General features: G+C 40.3%; 1 protein-coding gene across 2 annotated transcripts in view; it reads left to right on the top strand.

Annotated features, from left to right (window-relative positions):
• The window catches only part of rnf130.L (ring finger protein 130 L homeolog), a 142,854-nt gene that overhangs the window by 46,660 nt on the left and 71,033 nt on the right, over window positions 1-25,161 (top strand). For both annotated transcript variants that reach the window (XM_018252002.2, XM_018252001.2), the window contains exon 2: window positions 9,498-9,692. In XM_018252002.2, coding sequence (XP_018107491.1) covers window positions 9,498-9,692 — 195 coding nt within the window. The remainder of the gene's footprint in view (window positions 1-9,497; window positions 9,693-25,161) is intronic.

Raw genomic sequence — 25,161 nt, 5'->3', positions numbered from 1 at the left:
GTTTTTGGTTTATGGGCTAAGTGGCCTAGAAAGACCAATGATATATTAAAGGAGAAGGGAAGGCTAAAATTAAGGAAGCTTTATCAGAAAGTTCTATATAAATACACCAGTAAACCCTCAAAGTAATGCTGCTCTGATTCCTCTGCCAAAAGAAACACAGCATTTCTTTCCTTCTATTATGTACACATGGGCTTCTGTATGAGACTTCCTGTTTTCATCTTAAACCTCCAGGGCTAGGGCTTGAGCATGCTCAGTTTGCTCCTTTGCCCCTCCCTGCTGTAATCTGAGCCCAAAGCTATGAGTGAGCAGGGAGAGACAGGAAGTGATGTCACACTAAGTGAATATGGCAGCTGCTATCCTAAACAGAGAGCTTCTAGAGCTGTTTACTCAGGTATGGTAAAGCATTCTGCAGAATAAATATAGCGTTATAGATTGCACTATTGTGGCTAATCTATTGCATTAAACTTCTTCGGTAGCTTTTCTTTCTCCTTTAAATGCAAAATCTGCACCGGAAATCTGCCTTGGAAAAACAATCTCTGTGCAGTGCATAGGCATTTTAATTGCTTTTATGCCAGCATCCCAGACATCCCTTGCACAATGCACAAGCACAGAAGGGTAAGCCCGACGTTTATATTTATTATCCAGAGGACACATTTTCCAATATTCCCGGGGGGGTGGGGTTCAGATTCCTTTTAGGGCCTGCAGCCTACTATTGTACAGTGATGACTACAAATAGAGAGTACAGCACAGTAAAAATGAAGCAAGTAGAAAGCAACTAAGGCTTCACTGATACGTCAGGTCAAGTTATTTTAGTTTTGTGTTGAGTGAATTGTCTTGTGTACCTGCCTCCCTCAGCAGATTTTTCCTATGCTAATATATTACTTTGTGCCGCAAGCTTAGATAGCAAAGCCTAAATATACTCTGCCGGAGAAACTTAGAGCACTTGCCTGTATCAGTATTCGGTGTCTAGGGATAAACATTTGCTATCTTATAACCCTTTTAGCCTTGCAGGAATAATAATAATGTTGTCGGGAGCGACAGCACAAGAACATTCATGAAAAATCAAGGGTGTATGGGATGTCCTTAAATTTTGGCAAGACTTGAAAGGGCCACAGGCATTTTATAAAGTTTTTTCTGTTCTTGGCCAAATTATGCCAATGTGCGCTTGATAAAAGAGGAAATCTGTTCTTCTTTCTGTTTTTAATTACTTATCAGTCTATTTATTTTTTATCTTTTTGCTGCTGGGATTAATTTCCAAAAGCACACACACTTTGGCAGCTTGCCTCCCAGTGAATCCAGTGTTTCTATGCAGGTGACATAACCAGCACAAGCTACTTGGCGGCTTAGTGCCACAATACTTCTATTGCATAGGGCTGATGTAACATTGGAAGTAAAGGGATACTGTCATGGGAAATTTTTTTTTCCAAAACACATCATCTGCATCTGCTCAAGCAGAATTCTGTACTGAAATCCATTTCTCAAAAGAGCAAACTGATATATTTATATTTAATTTTGAAATCTGACATTTGGCTAGACATATTATCACTTTCCCAGCTGCCCCCAGTCATTTGACTTGTGCTCTGATAAACTTCAGTCACTCTTTACTGCTGTCCTTCAGGTTGGAGTGATATCACCCCCCCCCAGTAGCCAAACCACAAAACAATGGGAAGGTAACCAGATAGCAGCTCACTAACACAAGTTAACAACTGCCGGGTAGATCTAAGAACAGCACTCAATAGTAAAATCCAGGTCCCACCGCGACACATTCAGCTACATTAAGTAGGAGAAACAACATCCTGTCAGAAAGCAGTTTCATCCTAAAGTGCTGGTTCTTTCTGAAAGCACATGGCCAGGCAAAATGACCTGAGATGGCTGCCTACACACCAATATTACAACTAAAAAAAAATGCACTTGCTGGTTCAGGAATGAAATTTTATATCGTAGAGTCAATTATTTGCAGTTTAAACAGTGTAATTTAGGAATAAAAACTACATCATGGCGGAATCCCTTTAAGGTAGATTTTTAATTTGATTTCTCCTCTTAAAGTCGAATCCAAGGGACTCCAAGAAGTGCCTTTTCCTTTCCTGAAGTTCACATGGAGACGGTACGGAATAGAGTTGGATCCCTGCTGTTTTCAGCTTTGCCATGGCTTATTTGTAAAAATTGTTTGTCGCCTTCTCACAGGTTATTTGCATTCATATTTGACAGTTCTGCCTGGAGGAGAAATGAAAAAGCAAGTACAATATTCTTATTCTAGAGGGTACAAAGCATCTTTGTAACCTCCAGCAGTCTGGCTCAGGATGGAATCATCCTTAATAATGTTGGCATAAAGAGCTGTAAAAAGCAACTCTCCAGTGTGCACCATAACCAGCCTCACCAATGCAAAATCTGACTCAAAAAAAAAAAAAAAAAATCACAATAACAAATACAAATTCTTGTCTGCAGTTTGGAGAGAGGCTAATTTACAAACACTGGGCAATAATCTGTAGAAGTGACGGATCCCATGCCTGTACTGTTATTTATTTTTTCTTTTAATAACCAGTTCTTTTTCTTCCCTTGATCTCAACCAGAAATGTTCTTATAAATTTGTTTTCAGCAGTAAAGCAAATCCTAGTTATAAATGAGTTGTGCACTTTCTAGGCCTGCGAAATTGTTCTGAATCAACCGTGCTGTGCTCTCCAAGGAAATAAACCAGGAGGTTTTAGCTGGTTTAGGGCTTCTCTTGGGTGCCTTGTGGCTACCATGTGGATCAACTGCAATGAAATACTCTGAAAAGTGTCTCATGCCGCATTTATGGGCATGTAGGCTACGTGTAATTTATTATAATAAAGGATTTGCTACTTAAAAACTTTTGGTGGGCCCACATTCTTAGGAAAATGTCTGTTCAATCTTGGCATCCTCAAAGGGCTATTGAAATGCCAGACTATTTATGGGCATCAATTGCAATTCACTCCTGGGGGGGATTGAAGAATGAATACAGATATTAAAAGGGGTGGTTCACCTTTACGTTAAGTCATAGTATGTTCTAGAATGGCCAATTCTAAGCAGCTTTCCAATTGCAAATTGAAGGGCTGCTGAATAAAAAACGAAATAAGTCAAAAAACACATATAATAAAAAATTTAAAGCAATTGCAACCTGTCTCAGAATATCACATCTACATATCTACATCATACTAAAAGTTAACGCAAAGGTGGAAACCCCTTTAACACAGATTAAGCTGGCCATACATAGGGAGATCTGCTCACCTTGAGGTTGACAATATCTGGCTGATCCGATCATTGGCCCTAGGGCCCAACAATCGGATCCCAATGAGTAGAATATGGGTGGTCGGATTGAGGACCTCATCAACGAACCGATGTAGTCCTCAATCCAACAGGATTTTTAAACCCGCCCAAACGACATCTGGCCGGATATCAAATGGCGAAGGCCGTTGGAGGTCCCAATGTTGCTAGCTTATTTCTGCCTGTGCATAGGGTTGCCACCTTTTCCAGAAAAAAATACCGGCCTTCCTATACATCTATAATTTTTCCCTATTAATAACATTTGGATCAAGCATCATTTTTACCGGCCAGGCCGGTAAAATACCAGCCTGGTGGCAACCCTACCTGTGCATGGGGGCTTTGTATAATTATATTCAGATATTTATTGCAGTGCCTCTTCCCTCTGTAGGCTTTAATATATTTTACAATTGTGAAGTCATTGCATATGCAGTTAGCACTATGTGTGGTGTCTGTGATGGTGATTTGTTTCTGTGCTCTGAGCGAGACAGCTTCATCCTAGAAACAGATCTAATTGTGGACTCAAGTGATGCCTGGAGGCACAAACATTGCTTTACAGACTGCTGACAGATGCCGTGTGTCTGCATTCAGATAATGGCCATTGAGTGTTTGTAAATCCTTATCACTTCTGCTTTCTGTAATTACAGATTACTGCATTACACTAGGGTAAAGCTCCCCATAGACGCAACGATTCTTCTTGCCGAACGGCCGATTTTAGCGAAGTCCGACCAATCCTTCGAAATTATTGTGCGGTTAGTGGGATTCGAACGATCGATCTTACGATTTTTCGGCCATCTGTCAGAAAATTGATCGGCCAGGTTAAAAAAATCTTTATTGAGCCCAGTGTAATCTATCTATGTTTGCAGGGACAAACCGGCAGCTACCCTTTGTTTTCCTGGCAAATGGTCTTTTTAGTTGATGGTCAATTCGTACGATCGTGGTCTCACGATGACGATCGGATCTTTTTAAAATCTTTACATCTATGGCCAGCTTTAGTCCTTGCTCCGGCAGGATTTTTAAACCAGTCCAATTTATATCTGACTAACTTTTGGGCAGATATCAGTCGTGTATGTGTGACATTGATTTGTATGATTTGGCTTTCCTGTGTCAATCCAGGCACGTCAGGCTACATTAATAAAGCATGAGACTATTAATAATTGCTAAAACAACTGGAGCTTGGCACAAGGCAAACTGGAAACAACCATTGTATATTAGAAGGCTGTGCCCAGGGATTGTGTCTGCATTATTAAAGGGGTTGTTCACCTTTCAAACACCTTTTTTTCAGTTCAACTGTTTTTAAATTGTTCACCAGAAATAAAGATTTTTTTTTTCAGTTGCTTTCCATTTAAACATAAACTCTCCATTCATAGTTTCTGTTTTAAAGAGGAATTCCGGCTTCCTAACCAAAATTTGATAGAGGCCCACATAACACAGAAACCCCTAATAAACGTTACCTGTTTCTTCAAAAAGTATGAATAAATGCAGTGTCGGACTGCACCATTGTGCACTATGGGATGCAAATCGCTCAGAAGCCAAAGTTGTCTGAAATCTTTGCTTGCAAAAATACAATCGCCTTGTCACTGAAACTCACTTTTTAAAACTCGCAGGTGACAAATCTCTCTCTCCCAGGTCACAAATAGAAAATGAAAAGCAATTAAAAAAAGTCTTTATTTTTGGTGAACTATCTGAAACTAACTGAGCTGAAAAAAGTGTTGGAAGGTGAACCCCTTTAAATTGTTTACGTTTCATTTTAGAGCACCAAGCTTACCGCCTGCTTAGGAAAAACCATTAAAACCTCCTAATTTCATGCCATCAGCAAGAATATTTCTTTCAGTCACATACCACAGAGTCGTAGCTCACAATTAAGGTTTGCATGAAAAATTAAGATTATTTGGTAAATTTGTGATGAACAGGTTCATATTAAGCTTGTGCCTGAAAAGAAAAGCAACACTAGAGAGTGTCGATGTGCAGCAGCAGCAGAAGAAGCAGTAGCTGAGCTCCAGGTTCTAAGTCCACGTGCCTGTGCTAATGAATATGTGTGTATAAATATGGTGCTACTTAAGCTTAAGGGTTCTCTGGCAGCTTTTTAAATAGATATGCCAAGATTTTGAAAGCAGAGATTATCTGCCAAGCTTCAAACAACAGTCACTAAAATATCTTTAATAATGGATAGAGCTTTTTCGCCAATTTGACTTACCAAGAAATGTAAGTACAGGAACCTTTAAAAATAAATAATCTTGCTGTAAATAATTAAAAATGTTCAGAGTCGAAATTTGCTGAATATTTACTTTCATTCATTTTCATTGTTGGCTGAGAGTGCGGCATGATGTCTAGACATGCTCTTACTCTGTGTTGGTAAATGATCACAGTATGGCTGCATTGCCTCAGAATGTACTTTCTTTGTTTTTTTCTTAAGCTTATAAGTCAAGTGGTCTCCATTTTTTTGTGTTTTTGTTTTTAAATCATTTACAGTTTTGAGCAAGCTTGTCATTGTAACAGTTTGTCTGGGTGTGAGGGCTTAATTCCCCCTTGAATTAACTTCAGAAAAAGGAATGCAAATAATTCAAAAACTCTAGAAGAAAAAAAAAAAAAAAACACCTGAAAAGTGTAATTTCTATAACACATTAAACGTGAACTTAATGGTGGACTGACTACCCCTTTAATGATCCGAGGCAGCTGATTTGGAAATCAAGATGGAAACATCACAGTTAATCTGCTTTTTGTCTACTGAGGATGTTGACCACGGATTTTCAGTTGCAATCTAAGATAGGAAGGCTTATAATTCAACATTTTAAAATATTTTTTAAAAATAAACACATTAAAAAATTGCTTAGGGCTGCCCTCTAAATTCCTCACTATCTGGACCCTGCAGATACTACAAAATGAATCTCTAATAGGAAACAGGAAACATCCCTACCTCTGCTCGACTGGCTAACTGAGCTCGATTTTAAATCTAGAAACTAGAAAAATATACTAAAGAAGAAGCCAGTGGACAAGGAGACTGTCAATTAAGGGATTAAATGTAACATGCATGGATAACAGAAATGGTTAACCTTTATAGAGGTCCTTTATAAATCTGATTGTATTAAATGCTGCCTCAGCTATTTACTCTACCTTCTCAATTTCCCTCCTTTTCTTCTTCTTTATTTCCTTTCCTTCTATTAAACTCCTAGCCTATCAAAAGTTTTACCAGGGGTAAAAATTTAAATTTACCAGTACCAGGGTTTCTGTACTAACTTTTAATTATTTTTGTAAACTAATGCATAATACTGCGTATAGAAACTTGAACTAGTAATAAATAAAAGTCTTGCCAAACTGGAATATATATTTATGTAAATAATTCCCTTTAACATCTCTTGCCTTGATCCACCATTTTGTGATGGTCTGTGTGCTGCCTCAGAGATCACCTGACCAGAAATAGTGCAGCTCTACCTGTAACAGGAAGAAGTGTGGAAGCAAAAGACAGAACTGTGGTGAATGCACAGTGAATCGTATACGATCCCAGGGGGCGGCCCTTATGGCACATACTTCTAAAAAAGTATATTATTATGAAAATGGTTTGTTTACATTAAGTACATTAAGTTTTACATATGAGTTGTTATATTTTTATAGAGACCTACATTATTTAAGGGGTATAGTTTTCCTTTAATGTGCCAAAATTCCCCAAACCACCCCATGTGCCATGACCTTTAAGGCAGCCCAGCGACATTTTCTTTTGCCTCCTCAGCTGTAGGAAAAATAAGAATACCCACAAGCCTACTGTAGCCTTTGTGAAGTCTAGCATTCACAGGGTGTGTAATGCGTCTTCCCTGCCTGTGTTAATATACTAAGTGATCAGAATTTTATATGTAATTTATAGAAAAATCTATATTGTGTGGAAGAACACACACAGCACTGTTGCTGTCTGCTTATAAGATGTAAAAAGAAACAAAAGAAGTCATTTTGTGTTGAGCATATCCCTTTAGGGGTTGCAGCTGTGATAATATCCATTTATGTTGTACAAAAGTACAGTCCGTACCCATATTCAAGCTAATGGCTTTAGGTTGTGGAATATTTTCTGATAAATAGTTGCCTGAATAGAAAAGCAAGGGTATTTCCTTTGCAAATTTGCATAGCTAACTGAGCCTAACCACACATTAAATTTTAAGTAAATCTGTTCTTTGTCATTTCTTCCAGTAACATCTAATTCTTTGTAATCACTACTGAAGGACATGCTAAAAAAAGGGGGGGGAAGCTTTCTTCACTGTATATCATTGGCACCAAGATATAATTATAAAGTCGTTTTTAGACATTTTGTTCTCATGTTTCTTTAGTCAATAGTCGTTGAACTGGCTGGAAGAACTGAGAAGGCCACTGTCGGACTGGCCCACAGGGATACCAGGAAAACTCCCGGTGGGCCCAGGTGTCAGTGTGCCCTCATGCTGCTAAACATTTGGCTTATCTCATAGGGATGCACCGAATCCACTATTTTGGATTCGGCCGAACCCCCGAATCCTTTGTGAAGGATTCGGCCGAACCGAATTTGAACCCTCATTTGCATATGCAAATTAGGGGTGCGAAGGGGAAAACATTTTTACTTCCTTGTTTTGTGACAAAAAGTCACATGATTTCCCTCCCCACCCCTAATTTTCATATGCAAATTCGGGTTCGGATTTGGTTCGGCCAGGCAGAAGGATTCGTCCGAATCCTGCTGAAAAACGATGAATCCTGGCCGAATCCCGAACCGAATCCTGGATTCGGTGCATCCCTATTATTTCATGACCATTTCTGTATTTCTTTAAGGGGCTTAATGGAAGAATAGAGTATAGTATGTAGAGATAAAAGACTAGGAGAATAAAGAGATTGAGAAGAGGAGGAATAATAGTAATAATAGTAAGTCCGTTTAAGGTTTTCTGGTGGGCCCCTGGCATCCCAGTCTGACACTGGAGAAGGCTGTTTATATAGTCGTGTTTTAGGAGACTTTTTCTCTGTCTAAAGGTGGCCATACATGCAGAGATCTGCTCCTTTAGTTGCCAAACGAGTGGATCTCTCCCCTATGTGCCCATCATGAGGCGGGTGATATTCGGCTGATCTGATCGTGGGCCTTAGGGACCTATGTTCGGATCATAACGACAAGAATATGGGCGGTTGGACCGAGGACCTCATCAACGAACCAATGTGGTCCTCCATGCAATGGGATTTTTAAACTGGGCCGGACAACATCTGGCCAATTTTCAGCCACATATCTATCGGGGGAAGCCCGTCAGAGGGCCCCCATACACTACCCAATAAGCAGCCGTCTCTCAGCAGCTTATATTGGCCCGTGTATGGGGAGCTTTAGTTGATCAATTGGACTGAAAGGAGAATTCAAAAAAACCCTACCCCCACCCCACGTAAACCCCCATCCCTCCTCCCCCCAGCCTAAGTGCCCCCCCCCTAGGGAAATGCCCCTAACCTTTTACGTACCCGTCGGTGCAGATTCAGGCATCGGAGTTCACCACAGCCATCTTCCAGGTCTTCGGTAAACTGAGACCGGCAAATCGGCTCATGCGCAGTTAAAGCAATTTACCGGTTTGTGATGACTGCGCATGTGCCGAAATGGCTGGAAATTGTAGAAGCACCAGAAGAAGACATGAAGACCCAGAAGATGGCTTCGGTGAATCCTGATGCCTGAATCTGCCCCGAGGGGTAAGTAAAAAGTTAGGGGCATTTCCCTGGGCGGGGCAGTTAGGCTGGGGGGAGGAAGGAGGGGGGTTTACGTGCAGTGGGGGGTAGTGGTTTTTTTTTTTTGGTAAGTGTTAAATTCTTCTTTAAAGGGCCACTTTTCCATAAAATATTCCAGCTCATCTGTACTGAGCACAGTGGAATACCTTCTGTGCATAGGCAGAGAAAATGCTGGTTTATTCCAATAAATATTTTATTTACAGATGCTAGACCGGCATATAATATTTATATAATAAAATATTATCACTTGAACAATCTCTGCAAAGGGTTGCGGGATGTTTTTAGCGATACATTAAAAAAAGGATTATGCTAATGTCATGTTTCCCATTCATCCTTTCCATTTAATAAAATAGTAGGAAATCGATAGCATTTATAAGGCATTCATCTTTAAGATAATAAAGGGATTTTAGACATTGCTTCTCCCTTAAGTAGAATATGCCTCTTGTGTAGATGGTGGATATTGAAAGTCTTTTTGTGTTGCCCTAAATGAATATGTTTGCTCTTTGTGTCTCTAGCGGCCGATCGACTTGGCTGTGATCCTCAAACACGTTTCAACGTCCCGCCCAACACGAAGCATTGGATAGCACTTCTGCAGCGAGGGAACTGTACGTTTAAGGAGAAGATCCTGCGTGCTGCATCCCATAATGCCTCCGCTGTTGTCATCTACAATAACAACTCCAAGGAAGAAACAGTCACTATGACTCACCAAGGTAAGTCTCTGCACTTCTTACTATTCTCATTAGATTTCCTTTCTTCATAAAGGATTGTGAGCTTCTCATACGGGTACCGGATGTGTTATCCAGATACACATTATCCAGCAAGCTCCAAATTACGGAATGCCCGTCTCCCATAGACTCAATTTTATCCAAATAATCCAAATTTTTATTATCCTTTTTCTCTGTAATAATAAAACAGTACCTTGTGCTTGATCCCAACTAAGATATAATTAATTCTTATTGGAAGCAAAACCAGCCTCTTGGGTTTATTTAATGTTTACATGATTTTCTAGTAGACTTAAGGTGTGAAGATCCAAATTATGGAAAGACCCATTATACAGAAAGCCCCAGGTCCCGAGCGTTCTGGATAAAAGATCCCATACCTGTATTTTATTGGCACCCTCTCCTGGTTCTGCAGAGTCTCATTGTGGGTAATAACGATCATTTAGGTTCAATCTGGGAAAGTTTTCAACAAACAAACATGAAAAGACTTGTTCAGTCCCTGTAGAAAGAATTGCAGGTATGGGACCTGTTATCCAGAATGCTCGGGACATGGTGTTTTCCGGATCTTTCTGTTATTTCGATCTTCATACCTTAAGTCTACTAGAACATCATGTAAAAATTAAATAAACCCAATAGGCTGGTTTTGCTTCCAATAAGGATTAAGTATATCTTAGTTTGGATCAAGTACAAGCTACTGTCTTATTATTACAGAGAAAAAGGGAATAGTCCGTCTCCCATAGACTCAATTTTATCCAAATAATCCAAATTTTTATTATCTTTTCTCTGTAAAATTAAAACCGTGCCTTGTGCTTGATCCCAACTAAGATATAATTAATTCTTATTGGAAGCAAAACCAGCCTATTGGGTTTATTTAAAGTTTACATGATTTTCTTGTAGACTTAATGTATGAAGATCCAAATTACGGAAAGATCTCTTATCCAGAATTCTCAGGAACTGGTGTTCCATTCCTGTATCGAGTACAGAGTTGGAAATTACATATAAGTAAGATTGTGTTTTTCATGGGGGGGGGGTTTAATTTTTTATTCTTTGAGGGCACAATCACGTAGGCTGACTGGGGAGAAGTCCGTGCAGTAGGGCTAGGGAGAAAAAAATGCAAGAGGCAGTGCAAGAAGGGTGGGAGCAGAAGGTTGGATAAACACAAGGGCTGGGCAATGCAAGAAAGAAACGGAGAAGATGAAGCTGCAGACAATGCAAGAAGATTTGGAAGAAAAAGAACCTTCAAGCCATGCAGGTAATGCAACAAGTGGTCCCTGCTTGAGAACATAGAACACAAATCTGTGATACTGAATTTATAACTCTTCAGCTATTGAACCACATACTAAAAAGTGAAGGCATACTGGGAGAGGAAGTTAATAACAAATGACAGCCACAATAATATGTATTAAGCGTAATAATACTATATGCTAAGTTATTTTTATACTAAGTATATTTTGCCTTGGGCCTTCTGTCAATCTACGGTCCAGGCTGCATTTTGCGCCCTTGATAAAACTACCTTGTTAAATGGAGCAATGTTGTCATCCCTTCAGGCCAGGTGTTGACCCCTGAGGCTTCCATTTACATTGTATGAGGTTTTTGGGATAATGATGGAAAGTAGGGCACTGCATATTGTTTCTTTCATTTTATCTGTAACAAAGCATTTTGATGAAGAGTTCTAAAAACTATTCTGCAGCTTCTCATGCTGTATTGAAGCTTTTTTTAACCCTTGTATGACAAGAGTTCGGGTATTTAGAAACTATCCATTTGAGCATTGGTTTTATCAGTACATTATGGAATTTGTTATCCGGAAACCCATTATCCAGAAAGTTCCAAATTACGGAATAGACTCCCATAGACTCCATTTAATCCAAATAATGCACATTTTTAAAAATGATTTCCTTTTTCTCTGTAATAATAAACCATACCTTGTGCACGATCCAAACTAAGATATAATTAATCCTTTTTAAAAGCCGAACGAGCCTATTGTGTTTATTTAATGTTTTCATGATTTGCTAGTAGATTTCAAGTATGAAGATCCATATTACAAAAAGATCCATTATCTGCAAAGCCCCAGGTCCCGAGCATTCTCCATACCTGTAGCAGCATCACAAATCTGTCCTACTCTGGTGATGTACTTTATGTAAGGAGGTATTGTCAATCTGGGTTTGAGGAGGTATTCAAAATCCTGTGTAAAGGTGGCCATACATGGAGAGATCCACTTGTTTGGCGATGTCGCCAAACGAGCGGATCTCTCTCCGATATGCTCACCACAGCTTCCCCAGTATGACGCTGCCCAGCTGTCGGTTCCCTATCAGGTCAGCCTAGCTGCTGATTGGTTTCTATCCTACAGTGCAGGGTGGTAAGTTCTGTCGGCTCCCCTGCACAGCCTGGGAAGGGAGGCAACAGGAGTGGAACGGATGGGCAGGACTAGTAGGGTTTTTGCAGAAATTTTCAATAAAGTAACCAGAAACGCAACTTTTTCAAGCACAATCTAAAAGAGTAAAACTCACCGGTACGTTCTTGTTTTTACATAAAATATCTCCTTTAAAGGAACAGTAACACCAAAAACTGAAAATGTTTTAAAGTAATGAAAATATCATGTAGTGTTGCCCTGCAATGGTAAAACTGACGTGTTTGCTGTAGAAACACTATTATAGTTCATATAAACAAGCTGCTGAGTAGCAATGGCGGAAATTGAAAAACGGCTATATGGCACAGGATAAATAATGGATAACAGATAGCATTATGTTCTACAGAGCTTATCTGCTATCTGCTGTGTAACTTGAGCCTTTTCTCCTTTGAATAGCTGCCCCCATGGCTACACAGCAGCTTATTTATATAAACAATAGTAATGTTTCTGAAGCAAACACAGCAGTTTTAATAGTGCAGGGCAACACTGCATTATATTTTTATTACTTAAAACAATCTAATTTTTTGATGTTACTGGTCCTTTTTGAGAGAACAATTTTAACTTGTAGAATGAGTTTTTTGAAAGGCACGTGACATGCTAATCATGTCAAAAATCAAATATTTTGTTTGTGTGCAAATTTTTAAGCGCAACAAAGTGCATTTTTATAAGTTCAGAAGGCAGGCTTCCCACTATTTTATTGAACTGTATAATGAATGCACTTCAAGTGCTAAAGAAAAACAAATGTAGCAAGTTTAAACATTTAAAACAATGAAACACTAGAATTGACATGATGCAGAGTATAATGGGATCAATTCACTGAAACCATTGTCTCACCTGCATGTCTGATGCACAGAACCTCCCCACCTTGCAGCAATGAACCTATACAGTCCTTGATCTGACAAACAGGAGAGAGTGAGAGATGGACCAAAAAGAAGTAATCCTCTGTAAAAAGAAGTATTCTGTGTCAATTTGAGTCACATAGGTTTACCCCTGACTGGGAGCGCTTTTGTCATACTTCCAATTTGCCTGATTGTCTCAAAGGGAGTTTTGCTAAATATTGTTAATTGTCTTGCTAAATGTGTGGATCCGTTTAATATTTCCTTGCAAAATACCCCATTAAAGAATGCTGTGCTGTAGCTGAAACCTCATCTGTAGCTTTGAGGGATCAATGAACAATCCAATTACAGATGTGGGATCATCCATAAACCTATAATCCAGAAAGATCTGAAATATAGCAATGCCATTTTTCATTCATACTTTTTCAAGCAGAACATAAATCTGTGTATTTTTTTTTTTAATTGGTTTAATGGCCTCAAGGTTCAGTGTCCCCAGTCTTGGAAATCTTCAGATCCCAAGCATTCCAGATAATAGGTCCTATACCTGTATTCTGTTTTATAAGTGTTTGTTTATGGCACTTTATAATGACCTGTTATGGTTTTTCTTGCTGAATTGAAGGGATAACATCTTTTTTTGTTGCAGCAGAGGCATATTAAGTAAGAGCCCCATACACGGGCATATTTAAGATGCCTACAGATTTCGTCAGCAGATTATTGAGCAGTATGGGGCCCTCAGACGGGCTTCCCCGATCGATATCTGGCTTAAAGTCAGGTTTATACATCCCGTTGGATAGATTAGTTGAATCAGTCCTCGTTTTGATCTCCAGTTTTTGCCCTAGGGACCAACGATCAGATCAGGCCGATTTCGGCCACATGAAGGTGGGCATATCGGAGAGAGATCCGCTCATTTGGAGACCTCGCAAAATGAGCAGATCTCCATATGTATGGTCAGCTTTATTCTCTTTTACTTCCAAACATTTGATCAGTTGCTGCTTAAGGCTAAGGCCAGACAAGGCCAAAAACACTTGACAAAGGGCATTTCTGCTTGAAACATGTAGTGTCAATAAAAGGATTTTTTGCAGCAAAGTTCTGCGCCTACCTGGTCTGTTCCATTAACTAGACTTTCAATTGATTGCCAGTACCGAGGACGGGGTACAGGAACTGACCATAAAGGTTATAAAAATTGATGGGAGAAATACCACATCCAGTGGAAACAAGGAAGCTTCTAAGGGCCAAAATCAGCCTGATGAAATCCACTGGCTGCTTTCATTCCCATTACTGCAAGCTGTATCCTCCTTCTTCATTCACATCCATGTCTCTGCTCCAATGTGAACACACTCTGCAGATTTTGGCAAAGAAACATGAGCATTTTGCTCTGAAATTCACCAAGTGTGTTTGCGCTGGAGCCGACAAAAGGATTTCAGACATGAATAAAGGAGGAGGTTACAGCTTGCAGTAGGGCCTGAATTCAACCCCTTCTGTCCCTATCCTTATATTGGGCCTGGACAACTTTGATCATGTATGTACATAAGAACAGATCTGGCAACATTAACAGGGAGTAGAAGTGTAAAGGCCCCCATACACGGCCGATAAAAGCTGTTGACAGACCAAGTGGCAGCTTATTGGCCCGTGTGTGGGACGATCCGACGGGCGTCCCCGATCGATATCTGGCCGAAAGTTGGCCAGATGCCGATTGGACAGGCTAATAAATCCAGTCGGCTGCATCTTTTCGTTGATTCGATCCTGTGATCCGACTGCCCATTTGGCCTCCATTCTGATCCGATCGTTGGGCCCTAAGGGCCCATGACCAGATCAGCCCGATATCGCCCACTTGTGGGCATATCAGGGAGAGATTGCGGATCTCCCTCCCTGTGTGTGGCCACCTTAACATACCATAAGGTAGGTGCATTCTGAAGGGCATTTTATGGAGCTTTATGAAAATACAGACAGATATAAAGCTATGGTATTTTCATTCATTCAAAGCATGAAGATCTCTTTTGTGTTTTACACAAGAAAAGTTTAAAGCATTCCATGTGCATTAGGGCTTGGAAAATGGAATGGAGTTTTTTTTTCTGTATTGTGCTTCCGAATGGTATCAATGGATTACAGTGCTGCCTTTCATGAAGCAGATATGCCAAAAGCAACTGAGCTGAATGCGGTTGCTTTTGTTGACACATACCATTAATACACACGATTCTGACACTATGCCAAGTGTCACATTCTATTTGCCACTATTTTCTCTTTACAGTTGTATATTATTACAGTCATTGTTTGAGCCCCAGTGTGTCAAACACTAATTTTTTTTAATAAGCCAGGGAAAGACTTTTTACATTTTAACTACACTGTAACACTTAAAGCTTCACGTTCAGTCTTGGGCCAACAGACTATTGGCTGTGCTTCTCTCAGCCAGTGTATTTTTTTAAGGCTGAAAGAAGCGGATCCACTCCCTGCCCCAGCTATTCATTTGAACTGCTTCCGCTTGCATGCAGTCACATGCACTGGAGCAGAGGTCAGCCTGAAAATGCCTGCTTTTGAGTATTTGGGCCGACCCCTGTGGAGTGTGCCCACATGAAAGTAGATCTCATTTAGATCAGAGGAAATGGGGGACAGATCAGATCAGCTTCTCTCAAGCCTGAAAAAATTAAACTGGCTGAAAAGGAGCAAAGCCAATACTAGCCTTAAATTTCAACTTAGAAACACTAAAGTGTCTTTTTTAGAATGTAAGCTTTCACAAGCAAGGCCCTCACCCTGTCTCTCAACAATATCCAATTGTAATTTTAAACCCATTGTCTGTATATGTAAACCATTTGGTCTTGTGTTTGTATTCCTTTACTCTGTAAAGCTCTATAGGAAACAATGGCGCTATATAAATAATGATCATTTATCTTCATGTCCAAATCCACCCCGTCTGTAAACATCGACCAATGCTGTGCCTATCCGTGCACAGTGATGTTGGAAAATAGGAATCGGATTGATGTTTTCTGCCCCAGCATAGATCTGCCAGCGGAGAAGACACCTTGCGTGACGTGGTTCTGTTTATAATCCAGAGATGCAAATATTTTGGGGAGCACTACCTTTTATAGTACTTTGCCACGTCATCACAATGTGCTTGTCTAAAGTAAGTCACAGCACCCACCACTTCATTGTTTATTTGACACACAGAGTAGAACAACATTTCAGGGGTCTACACCTCCCTTCGTCCCTCCATGGTGATGGGTGGTGAAGACCCCCTGAAACATTGTTCTGCTCTGTGTGTCAAATAAACAATGGATTGCACCAGCAATGAAGTGGTGATTGCTGTTACTTCTTACTTTATCCAAGCACATGGCCCTGCTTATGGCATAAATGAATTACATTTTCTCCACGGTCTAAAATCAGATAACTTGTGCGGATTAAGGGGAAGGGACTGATAACTGATACTGCTGAAATCGACCAAGTCTGTGCGCTAACTGGAACAGTTATCAGGTATGTATATTGGAAAACTCCCATTGGGCAAGAACTGTATTAGGATGTAGTCCTCTATAAATGATCCGCATGATACCCATGGGGAGTCCCACAGGATCTGACAAGCCTCATTTTTATTCCATTGAAAAACTTTTTTTTTTGTCAAATCTGTTTCCAGAAACCATAGATGTTCATGTTCTCCAAATGTTTGTTTGGAGAGGTATTGGCCTCAAATTACACTGCGGGTATTGGGCAACTATATTGAAAATGTCCTTTTATCAGGGGGGCAGTTTTGTACAGGTATGGGACTTTATGAAGAATGCTCGGGAGCTGGGGTTTTCCTGATGAAGTATCTTTCCGTAATTTGGATCTTCATACCTTGTCTACTAGAAAATCGTGTAAACATTAAATAAAACCAATAATCTGGATTTTCCTCCAATAAGGATTAATTCTATCGTGGTTTGGATCAAGTACAGGGTATAGGATCCCTTATCCGGAAACCCGATATCCAGAAAGTTCCGAATTACGGAATGGCTGTCTCCCATAGACTCCATTTTATCCAAATAATCCACATTTTTTAAAATGATTTTCTTTTTCTCTGTAATAATAAAACAGTAGCTTGTACTTGATCCCAACTAAAATATAATTAATCCTTATTGGAAGCAAAACCAGCCTATTGGGTTTATTTCATGTTTAAATTAATTTCTAGTAGATTTAAGGCATGAAGATCCAAGTTACGGAAAGATCCGTTATCTGGAAAACCCCAGGTCCCGAGCATTCTGGATAACAGGTCCCATACCTGTACAATCTATTGATTTATTATTACAGAGAAAAAGGAAATTATTTTTAGAAACTTGGAACATTTGGATGAAATTGAGTCTATGGGAGATGGCCTTTCCGTGATTCGGACTTTCTATAACTGGTTTCTGGATAATGGATCCCATACCTGTAATTACACAGGATTGCTATGGATCCGCTTGTACAGTATTGCTAGTAGCTCCTAGACTTGGTACACTGCTAAAAGGAACCTGTGACTACTGCTTCAGGAATAGATACAAATGCGTGTGTTTTAAATGCATTTAGCTGGCAATCAATACAGTCTTACTAACTGAATTCTGTCATCTAATAATCAAATGATCTTTAATGCCTGTGCTGGCTGCTTTCTCTCCATCCCAATTGATTCCCTAAGCCTCGCACAGTTGCCAGGAGGGTGAGAGACGCAGGCTGTTTAGACAGGTGACGGTCCAGGGGTGTGCCCATGATATTGGGGTTATGACGGGATGATTGACAATTGGCCAATCGCCACGCCGTTCATTTTAAAGCCCTATCTGGATTTGGAAGTCTGGACAGATCTTCTAAAAACAGGGCTGTCTCAGTGAAAACTGGACAGGTGGCAACATTTATTTGAGTGAACTGTTTACTCTAAAAGTGATGACTGTGGTGACCCCAGCTGGTGTGTCAATAGATCAGTTTGTTCGATAAATAGATTTTTGCTAATCTCACCCATTTATGTTCAGGTACCTCAGGCCTGGGACAGAAGAGGCTTGAGGGGGGAAGGTGAACACTTTTGTGTGTAAATTACCAGCAAGCCACAGTCATGGCCCATTATTGTCGTGAGCAAAATCCTAGTGTTACATGGAACAACAGAAAGTGGAGACAATGGGGGGCATTCATGCAGCTCCAGCTGTCCAATTGTGAGAACTCAGTGGCTGCACGGGTTCAGTATAAACTCACTTTTGGAGGACATCTGCACCCCAATTTGCATATGCAAATAAGGGTTCGGTATTTGGCGGAACCCTTCACGAAGGATTCGGGAATTCATCCGAATTCAAAATAGTGGATTCGGTCCATCCCTAATTTTTATTTATTGATGTTACATTTATTTTTAAATGTAATTGCCATTGATAGCAGTTTGGTCTGCCTGTTATGTTACAATTCTCTCTTTTCCTGACGACGAGGACGACTACTGCTGCTGCTACTACAGGTCCTGTTATCCAGAATGCTCGGGACCTGGGGTTTTCCGTATAACAGATCGTTACGCAGTGTCGGACTGGGATGCCAGGGGCCCACCAGAAAACCTTAAACTGAGGGCCCACTTTACGAACTATTATTCCTCCTCCCATCACTCAATCTCTTTATTCTCCTAGTCTTTTATCTCTACATACTATACTCTATTTTTCCATTATTAAGCCCCTTAAAGAAATACATAAATGGTCATGAAATAAGCCAAATGTTTAGCAGCATGAGGGCCCACTGACACCTGGGCCCACCGGGAGTTTTCCTGGTATCCCGGTGGGCCAGTCCGACACTGTCTTTACGTACGGGCGGCAGACAGAGCGCAGACCAAATAGTATTGTCTGTTTCCTGCTGAAGAAATGGAGAATGCCTCTGACCCAAGCCAACTGGTTTCCTATTCGTATAGATGCGCAGACTTGCAGATTCCCTGTCAACACAAAAAGCAAATCGAGAAGCGCATATTTTACTTACTGTCTATCTAGTGCACATTTCCCTTTTAATGAATAAAATAAACCTGCATTTAAAAGAACCTTGATGATTTACTGATGATAGAACTGGGACAGGGGAAACTCGCCAGGATTTCTTTCTTTTTTTTTTTTTTTTTTTTAAAGCCCATTCACCTTCAAAGAGGCTGTTGAAGTAACACAAGCAGATTTTTATATAGAGATTCCCAGTTCAGCTGTAATTGCTTCTGAGCCAGCTATTTCATACATCTGGGAGTGTGTCCCTACATCCTCAATCTGCTGACGTCCAAGCTGCTGCCATGCAGAGTACTTTATACTTCTTCCAACATAAATGCCTCCTCTACACATGGGGCAGTGTCGGAGAGTGCATGATCTGCTGTTAGCGCTGTAAGAAGGGTTGGGGCTTGGGACAAAAGAAAATCTTTGTGGGGCACCCTATTTTTCATAAAAAATGTTTCTGTAACTTACCCAACTGTAAGCTATACAGAGCAGGGATATATTTTCTCTTGTCTTAGAACACTTGAAAGGGTCAGCGTCAGACTGGAGTGTCGGACACCCACTCCACAGGGCCCCAGCCCCACTCCGGGGCCCTTTGCCTCAGTCGCAACTCCCCGAGCATACCTGTCCTGTAGTGATGTGCAGGTAGAGAGAAACTCAACCTGCACCCAGCATCCGCCCTCAATTTATAGTCTGCCCCCTGGTGATGTCACAAAAGGGGCAGGGCAAGTGCAAGCTTATTAAACAGGAAGACAGAAGCTCAACCCGAACCTGCCCATGACCCACAAAAGGAGCAGAGAGGTTGGCCCAAACTTGCGGGTATCGGCCGACCCACAGATCACTACTGTCCTGTTCGAGTTTTACCCAGTATCCTGGCTGCCCAGTCCAACCCTGGAAAGAGTGCAATAAGTAGAGTTTAGTATTAAAGGAAAACTATACCCCTCGAAGAATGTAGGTCTCTATAAAAAAGATATTGCATAAATCTGCTCACATGTAAAGCCCTGCTTCATGTAAATGAACCATTTTCCTAATGATATATTTTTCTAGTAGTATGTGCCATTGGGTAATCATAAATAGAAAATTGTCATTTTAAGAAATAAGGGCTACCCCCTGGGATCGTATGATTCAGGGTGCACACAAACATACCAAAGAAACTATACTTGTTAGGTCACATTAGCCAATTTACAGACAGAGTTCTGTCTTTTGCTTCAACACTTCTTCCTGTTACAGTAAAGCTCCCCATAGAAGCGATGATTCTTCTTGCCGAACCACTGATTTTAGGGAAGTCCGACCAATCCTTCAAAATTATCGTGCGGTTAGTGGGATTCGAATGATTGTACATTTTACGATTTTTCGGCCGACATCTGTCAGGAAATTGATCCGCCAGGTCAAAAAATCTTTGTCAGTCCCAGTGCAATATATCTTTTTTGCAGGGCCAAGCAGGCAGCTCCCCTTTGTTTTCCTGGCAAATTGGTCTTTTAGGTGATGTCCAATTCGTACGATCGTTCCGAAAAAATCGTGGTCTCACGATGAGGATCAGATCTTCTAAAAAATCTCAACATCTATGGCCAACTTTAGAGTTGGAGAAATTCTGGTCAGGTGATCTCCGAGGCCATTATGACCATTATGAATAGGTGGTTCAAGGTAAGAGATGTAAAAGGACAATATTTACTTAAATATATGTATACCAGTTTGGCAAGATTCTTTAGTATGCTACTTAATATGATATAAACTATCTGTTGCTCAAGTATTCATTTTGGGTATAGTTTTCCTTTAAACAATCATCATGGTTTTCAGTCACTTATATTTGTATGAAACAAGTTGCATGTAATACCATTGTACTTAATGTGTTAAAAGTGGAATTTTAAAGACAGAACCCATAATAAAGGGAGGTAATTATTAGCCAACAATCAACATTTGCATAATTTATTTGGAAGGAAGCAAACAAAGGGCAAAATGCTTTATAACAGTTTTTTGTCAATCCTCAGGACTCTAAGCAGATGGTCAGCTGCCTGTTAATTAGGTTTCGCCCATCTGGGGGCTCAACCTCATTTCACTAAAGTTAAATAAATTCTGCTTTTCCATATTTACATTTTACTTAATAGCCCTTCTGCTCGGGGAAGATTCTTTGTTCCTGGACCATAATGGTATCCTGAAACATTTTATGTAATTTAGTTAATAGGTGAATTACGCTAACCAAAATAGGTGAAATGTATTTCCTTAGTATTTAGTGTTCTTTCCTACAGGGATTACCAAGTATTACCATTGGAGAAGTTTATCTAGTAATCTTTGTAGAATTTTGCAACAAAATCACTGCCTATGGTCCTACAGAGGGCTGGGTAGCCGTGGGTTACCCGCATAATACCTGCGGTACCCTGCGGGTTGCAGGTAGAAGTTTCAGGAGCGGGTATAGACGCGGGTCCGTGGTTCTCTGGGTTGATGGGTCGTGGGTCTTCTCAATAGCAAGTTTTACGCCTTTTTTTCTGATCACGCCTACTTCCAATGATGTCACTTCTGGTTTACAATGACAGCACTTCCTATTTTACTCCTTTTTTTCCGGATCACTCCAACTTCTAATGATATCACTTTCGGTTTACAATGACCGCACTTCCTGTTTCTTGATGGTCAGCCGGTCGCGGATCTGGTTGCTGATAAGGTACTAGCGGGTCGGGTAGCTGGTCCAAGCGGGTTGTGGGTCGGGTTCGGGTTTAACAAATTGGTTCCGCACAGGACTCTAGCCTATGGCTACAGTGATGATCATCACCGATATACTTATGTACAGCCCTGTACAGCAGAGCAATGAATTCGTAGAACAAACTGAGTCATTTCAATAATAAGTCATTTCAATAATAAATACCAATAAGTACATTATTATCAATACAATTCTACAATCCACATACATATAAAGTATCCAGAAACGTTATGCAGAAACCTATCATCCAGAAAGCTCTGACTTACAGGAAGATTGTCTCCCACAGACTCCATTTTAATCAACTATTTCAAAGTTTTATTCTCTTTAATAATAAAAAATAATAAAAACAGTAGCTTGTACTTGATTCCAACTAAGATATAATTAAGCCTTATTGGTGGTAAAATAATCCTATTGGGTTTAATGTTTAAATGATATTTTAGTAGACGTAAGGTATGAGATTCAAATTACAGGAAGATCCCTTTATAACAAAAGCCTCAGGTCCGGAGCATTCTGGATAGCAGGTCCCATACCTGTACAGGTAAATATTAACTGGAACCTATGGGCTCTTACTGCTAATTCTTGCTTTCATTATACTTTGTATTGCTCATTTGCTTGTTGTTTGTATTGTTGATATCTTTGTTGTTGTGGAGAGCAAAGAGGGATAGTTGTTCAGACTGTGCACATATACTGGTACCTCAATCAGCAGTGCTGTTTCTGTACGTCTTTTGGAGTCCAGCTTGTTGATTTATTGGCTTTGTCTCCTTTCTGAAATGTTGCAATGCCTCTAGCCTGGATATTTAGATTCCTGTTGTGGTACTGAGCATCCTGCAGTGAGAAAAAAAACATCCATTCCAAAGTGTATGTAATTCAATCGTTCTTGTTTAGTAAATCGTTTTCACATCCATCTGAAACGAGAGGGCTCTTTGCAATAACAAGAGCCGTCTTCCTCCTGACACTGTCCGGTTTCCAGCTCTGTTGGCATCAACCCACAATTCAGTCTTTGGCCAGCAAGCAAGACGGGAAGAATAAAGGAAAATGTTTTGCAAAGCTTCTTAGGAAAGCCTAGCAGTTGGTTGCCTGTAATCCAGTATTTCTTATAATATATATTTATTCTAATTCCTACCCATGGCAGGTTTTCTTAAATACCATTAGTTATGGACACAGCCATCTGGTGCCATTGTATTGTTCCTCAATTGAATTGTTCCTCAGCCACCACAATAGATGTTGGAGTATAAGGCTAATGTCACACAAAGCTATTTTTCTGCCTGCATAGAATCTCAGGTGGAGAAAAAGCTAATCTAATGGGATCCACACCTATCTGCTCCTTGCAATATATGAGCTGACAGCCACTGCATCGGCCTATGTGCGCACACACAGCAGATTTTGGTATGGAAACTGGAAACTATGCATTTTTACACCAAAATCTACTTACACATATGATCATGTGGTATAATACACAAGCAGCATCACAACAGCAGTAAGAACTGTTTATGAAGAAGTTATGGTCTATTGACTTGGTGATGCCAAAAGTTAGCCACCCCCAAGTGATTACATGTACCTCGGGTCTGCGCTCCTTTCAGCAGAAAACTGCTCCAGTCCGGGGATTCCTTCAGCGAGCACTACAGAGCGATCCTCTTCTGGCTTCTTGTTTCTTCAAATTTCCCAGGGCAGACGCATGCAATAGCCAGCTTTTTCATTAAAGTTCGGCTTTTCGCTCAACTGCGCATGCGCAGCCACGAAAAGAACGAAGAAGCCGATCAATCCGTTGTGCTCGCTGTGAAAATCCCGGGCCAGTGCACTTTCTCCTGATAGGAGCACCGACCTGGGGTTTCAGATAAGTAAATACCATCACTTGGGGGTGCTCAACTTTTGAGTTGGACTGGGCTGGCGCGACACCAGTAAAAACCTGGTGGGCCCAATGGTCACCGCTGACCAAGGCCCCACTCTCCAAATGGAACTGCAAGTGCCGGCATCGCCCCTGTCCCCAATCAGAACTGTGAGAGGAAGGAAATGTTAAGCACTGCACAGTGGTGTTTGGTGGTTGCTAGGCTCGGACGAGTTTGCAAAAAATTTTGATGCGCGCAAAATTTTTTTTGACTTGCATCGTTTTTTTATATTTGACGCAAGATGACATACAAGTCTATGGGCGAAACAAGGCCAAAAATTTTGCCCACCCCTAGTGGTGGCATTCAATGGATCCAACTAGAGTTTGCAGCTGGGGTGGGGCCCCCAGACACTCCAGTCCGACACTGAGGATTTTTTTGGCAGTTTTTGCAAGTCACTTGTGTTTTACTGGGGCTCATTTACCAACACTGAATCACTGGATAATTTCCTCTTATCGAGATGGGTCTGGGGAGATGATTTTAATCAATTTGTCATACAGGCATCTGAGGGTTGCTCCTTCAAAGCCCTAGGCACAAGCCCTTGTTGAAGAATGTACCCTTATATATCCTACTATACCAGCCCATATGAATCCAAGTATTTCCATTTACACAGACAATTTCACTTAAGCCTGGCATTCCTATCCACAGGTTTCTGCAGCGGAAGATGACATGAATTGAATTAGGCCCTTTGTTTCCAGATGTAGCTGGAAAGTGTGGGAGGGGGAACATGTGCTGCAAATAGAAAGAGGCCAGCATCATGTAGATAAAAATACACAGTACACAAGAGGGATTTCAGCCCTGACAAAACCAGCCCTTTCTAGAATTCCACATGAAATCTGAACAACAAAGAGAAAGCATCGGCACCACATTATAATCATTTGCAACCCCACTGTTTCTTTCATCCAGCAGTTGAGCAGGGCTGCAATGCTTCAGTCTGAGGTGCAGTGTAATATTTATTATGAAACCCCTAACTGAAAATGTATGGGTTTCTGCCACTTCTTTCTTAGCTTTTGAACTGTGCTTATGTTTTTTTATGGATATAGTTCAGCCCCTAAAATAAAAATAACATTATGTCCATGCAACAGCTCTTGGTCCATAGACGTCCCGTTGAAACGCTATTTTTTTTTTTCTCACCTCTACATTTACCTGAAATAATGTATCTTTAGTGATGTCTTTAGTTGTACAAGGTGACTGGTGATGCCATAACATGTGCCTACAAAATAAATCCACCCCTTTTCTTCAAAACAAACCCAAGTATCTTATAACCTGTATAAAAGTGTGCAACCTCCTGCCGGTACAATATATATATATATATATACAGTATGGTCATGGTACCCCTTAGTAACTTATGATATCCTTATGTTATACAGTAGATGGTATATTAGTCTCTATATAAAGGCTGTATTATAATTGTTACAATTTAAGATAAGCAAAGAAACAAATGGAACAATTTAAGATAAGGAAGTCTTTTGGGTAAACTGTGGCTCAAAGGGCAATTAATTTTCATTAGCAAAACTGTAATAACTCATAAATATACACAGAAATGTGTTCAAACTTTCATAACCTGCCAAATTTAGTAAAACTGACATGGTAATTAAGGGGGTATGGCCACAAAACAGGCGTGGTCAAAATTGTTTCTTTTTGTCCTTCTTTCTGGTTCCAAATGTTGGGTGGTATGGAATTAGAGTATTACGTTTCTATATAAGAAATAATAATGTACA

Source organism: Xenopus laevis, chromosome 3L, assembly GCF_017654675.1.
Source record: "Xenopus laevis strain J_2021 chromosome 3L, Xenopus_laevis_v10.1, whole genome shotgun sequence".
NCBI lineage: Eukaryota > Metazoa > Chordata > Amphibia > Anura > Pipidae > Xenopus > Xenopus laevis.
This window is presented reverse-complemented; position numbering and strand designations above follow the sequence as displayed.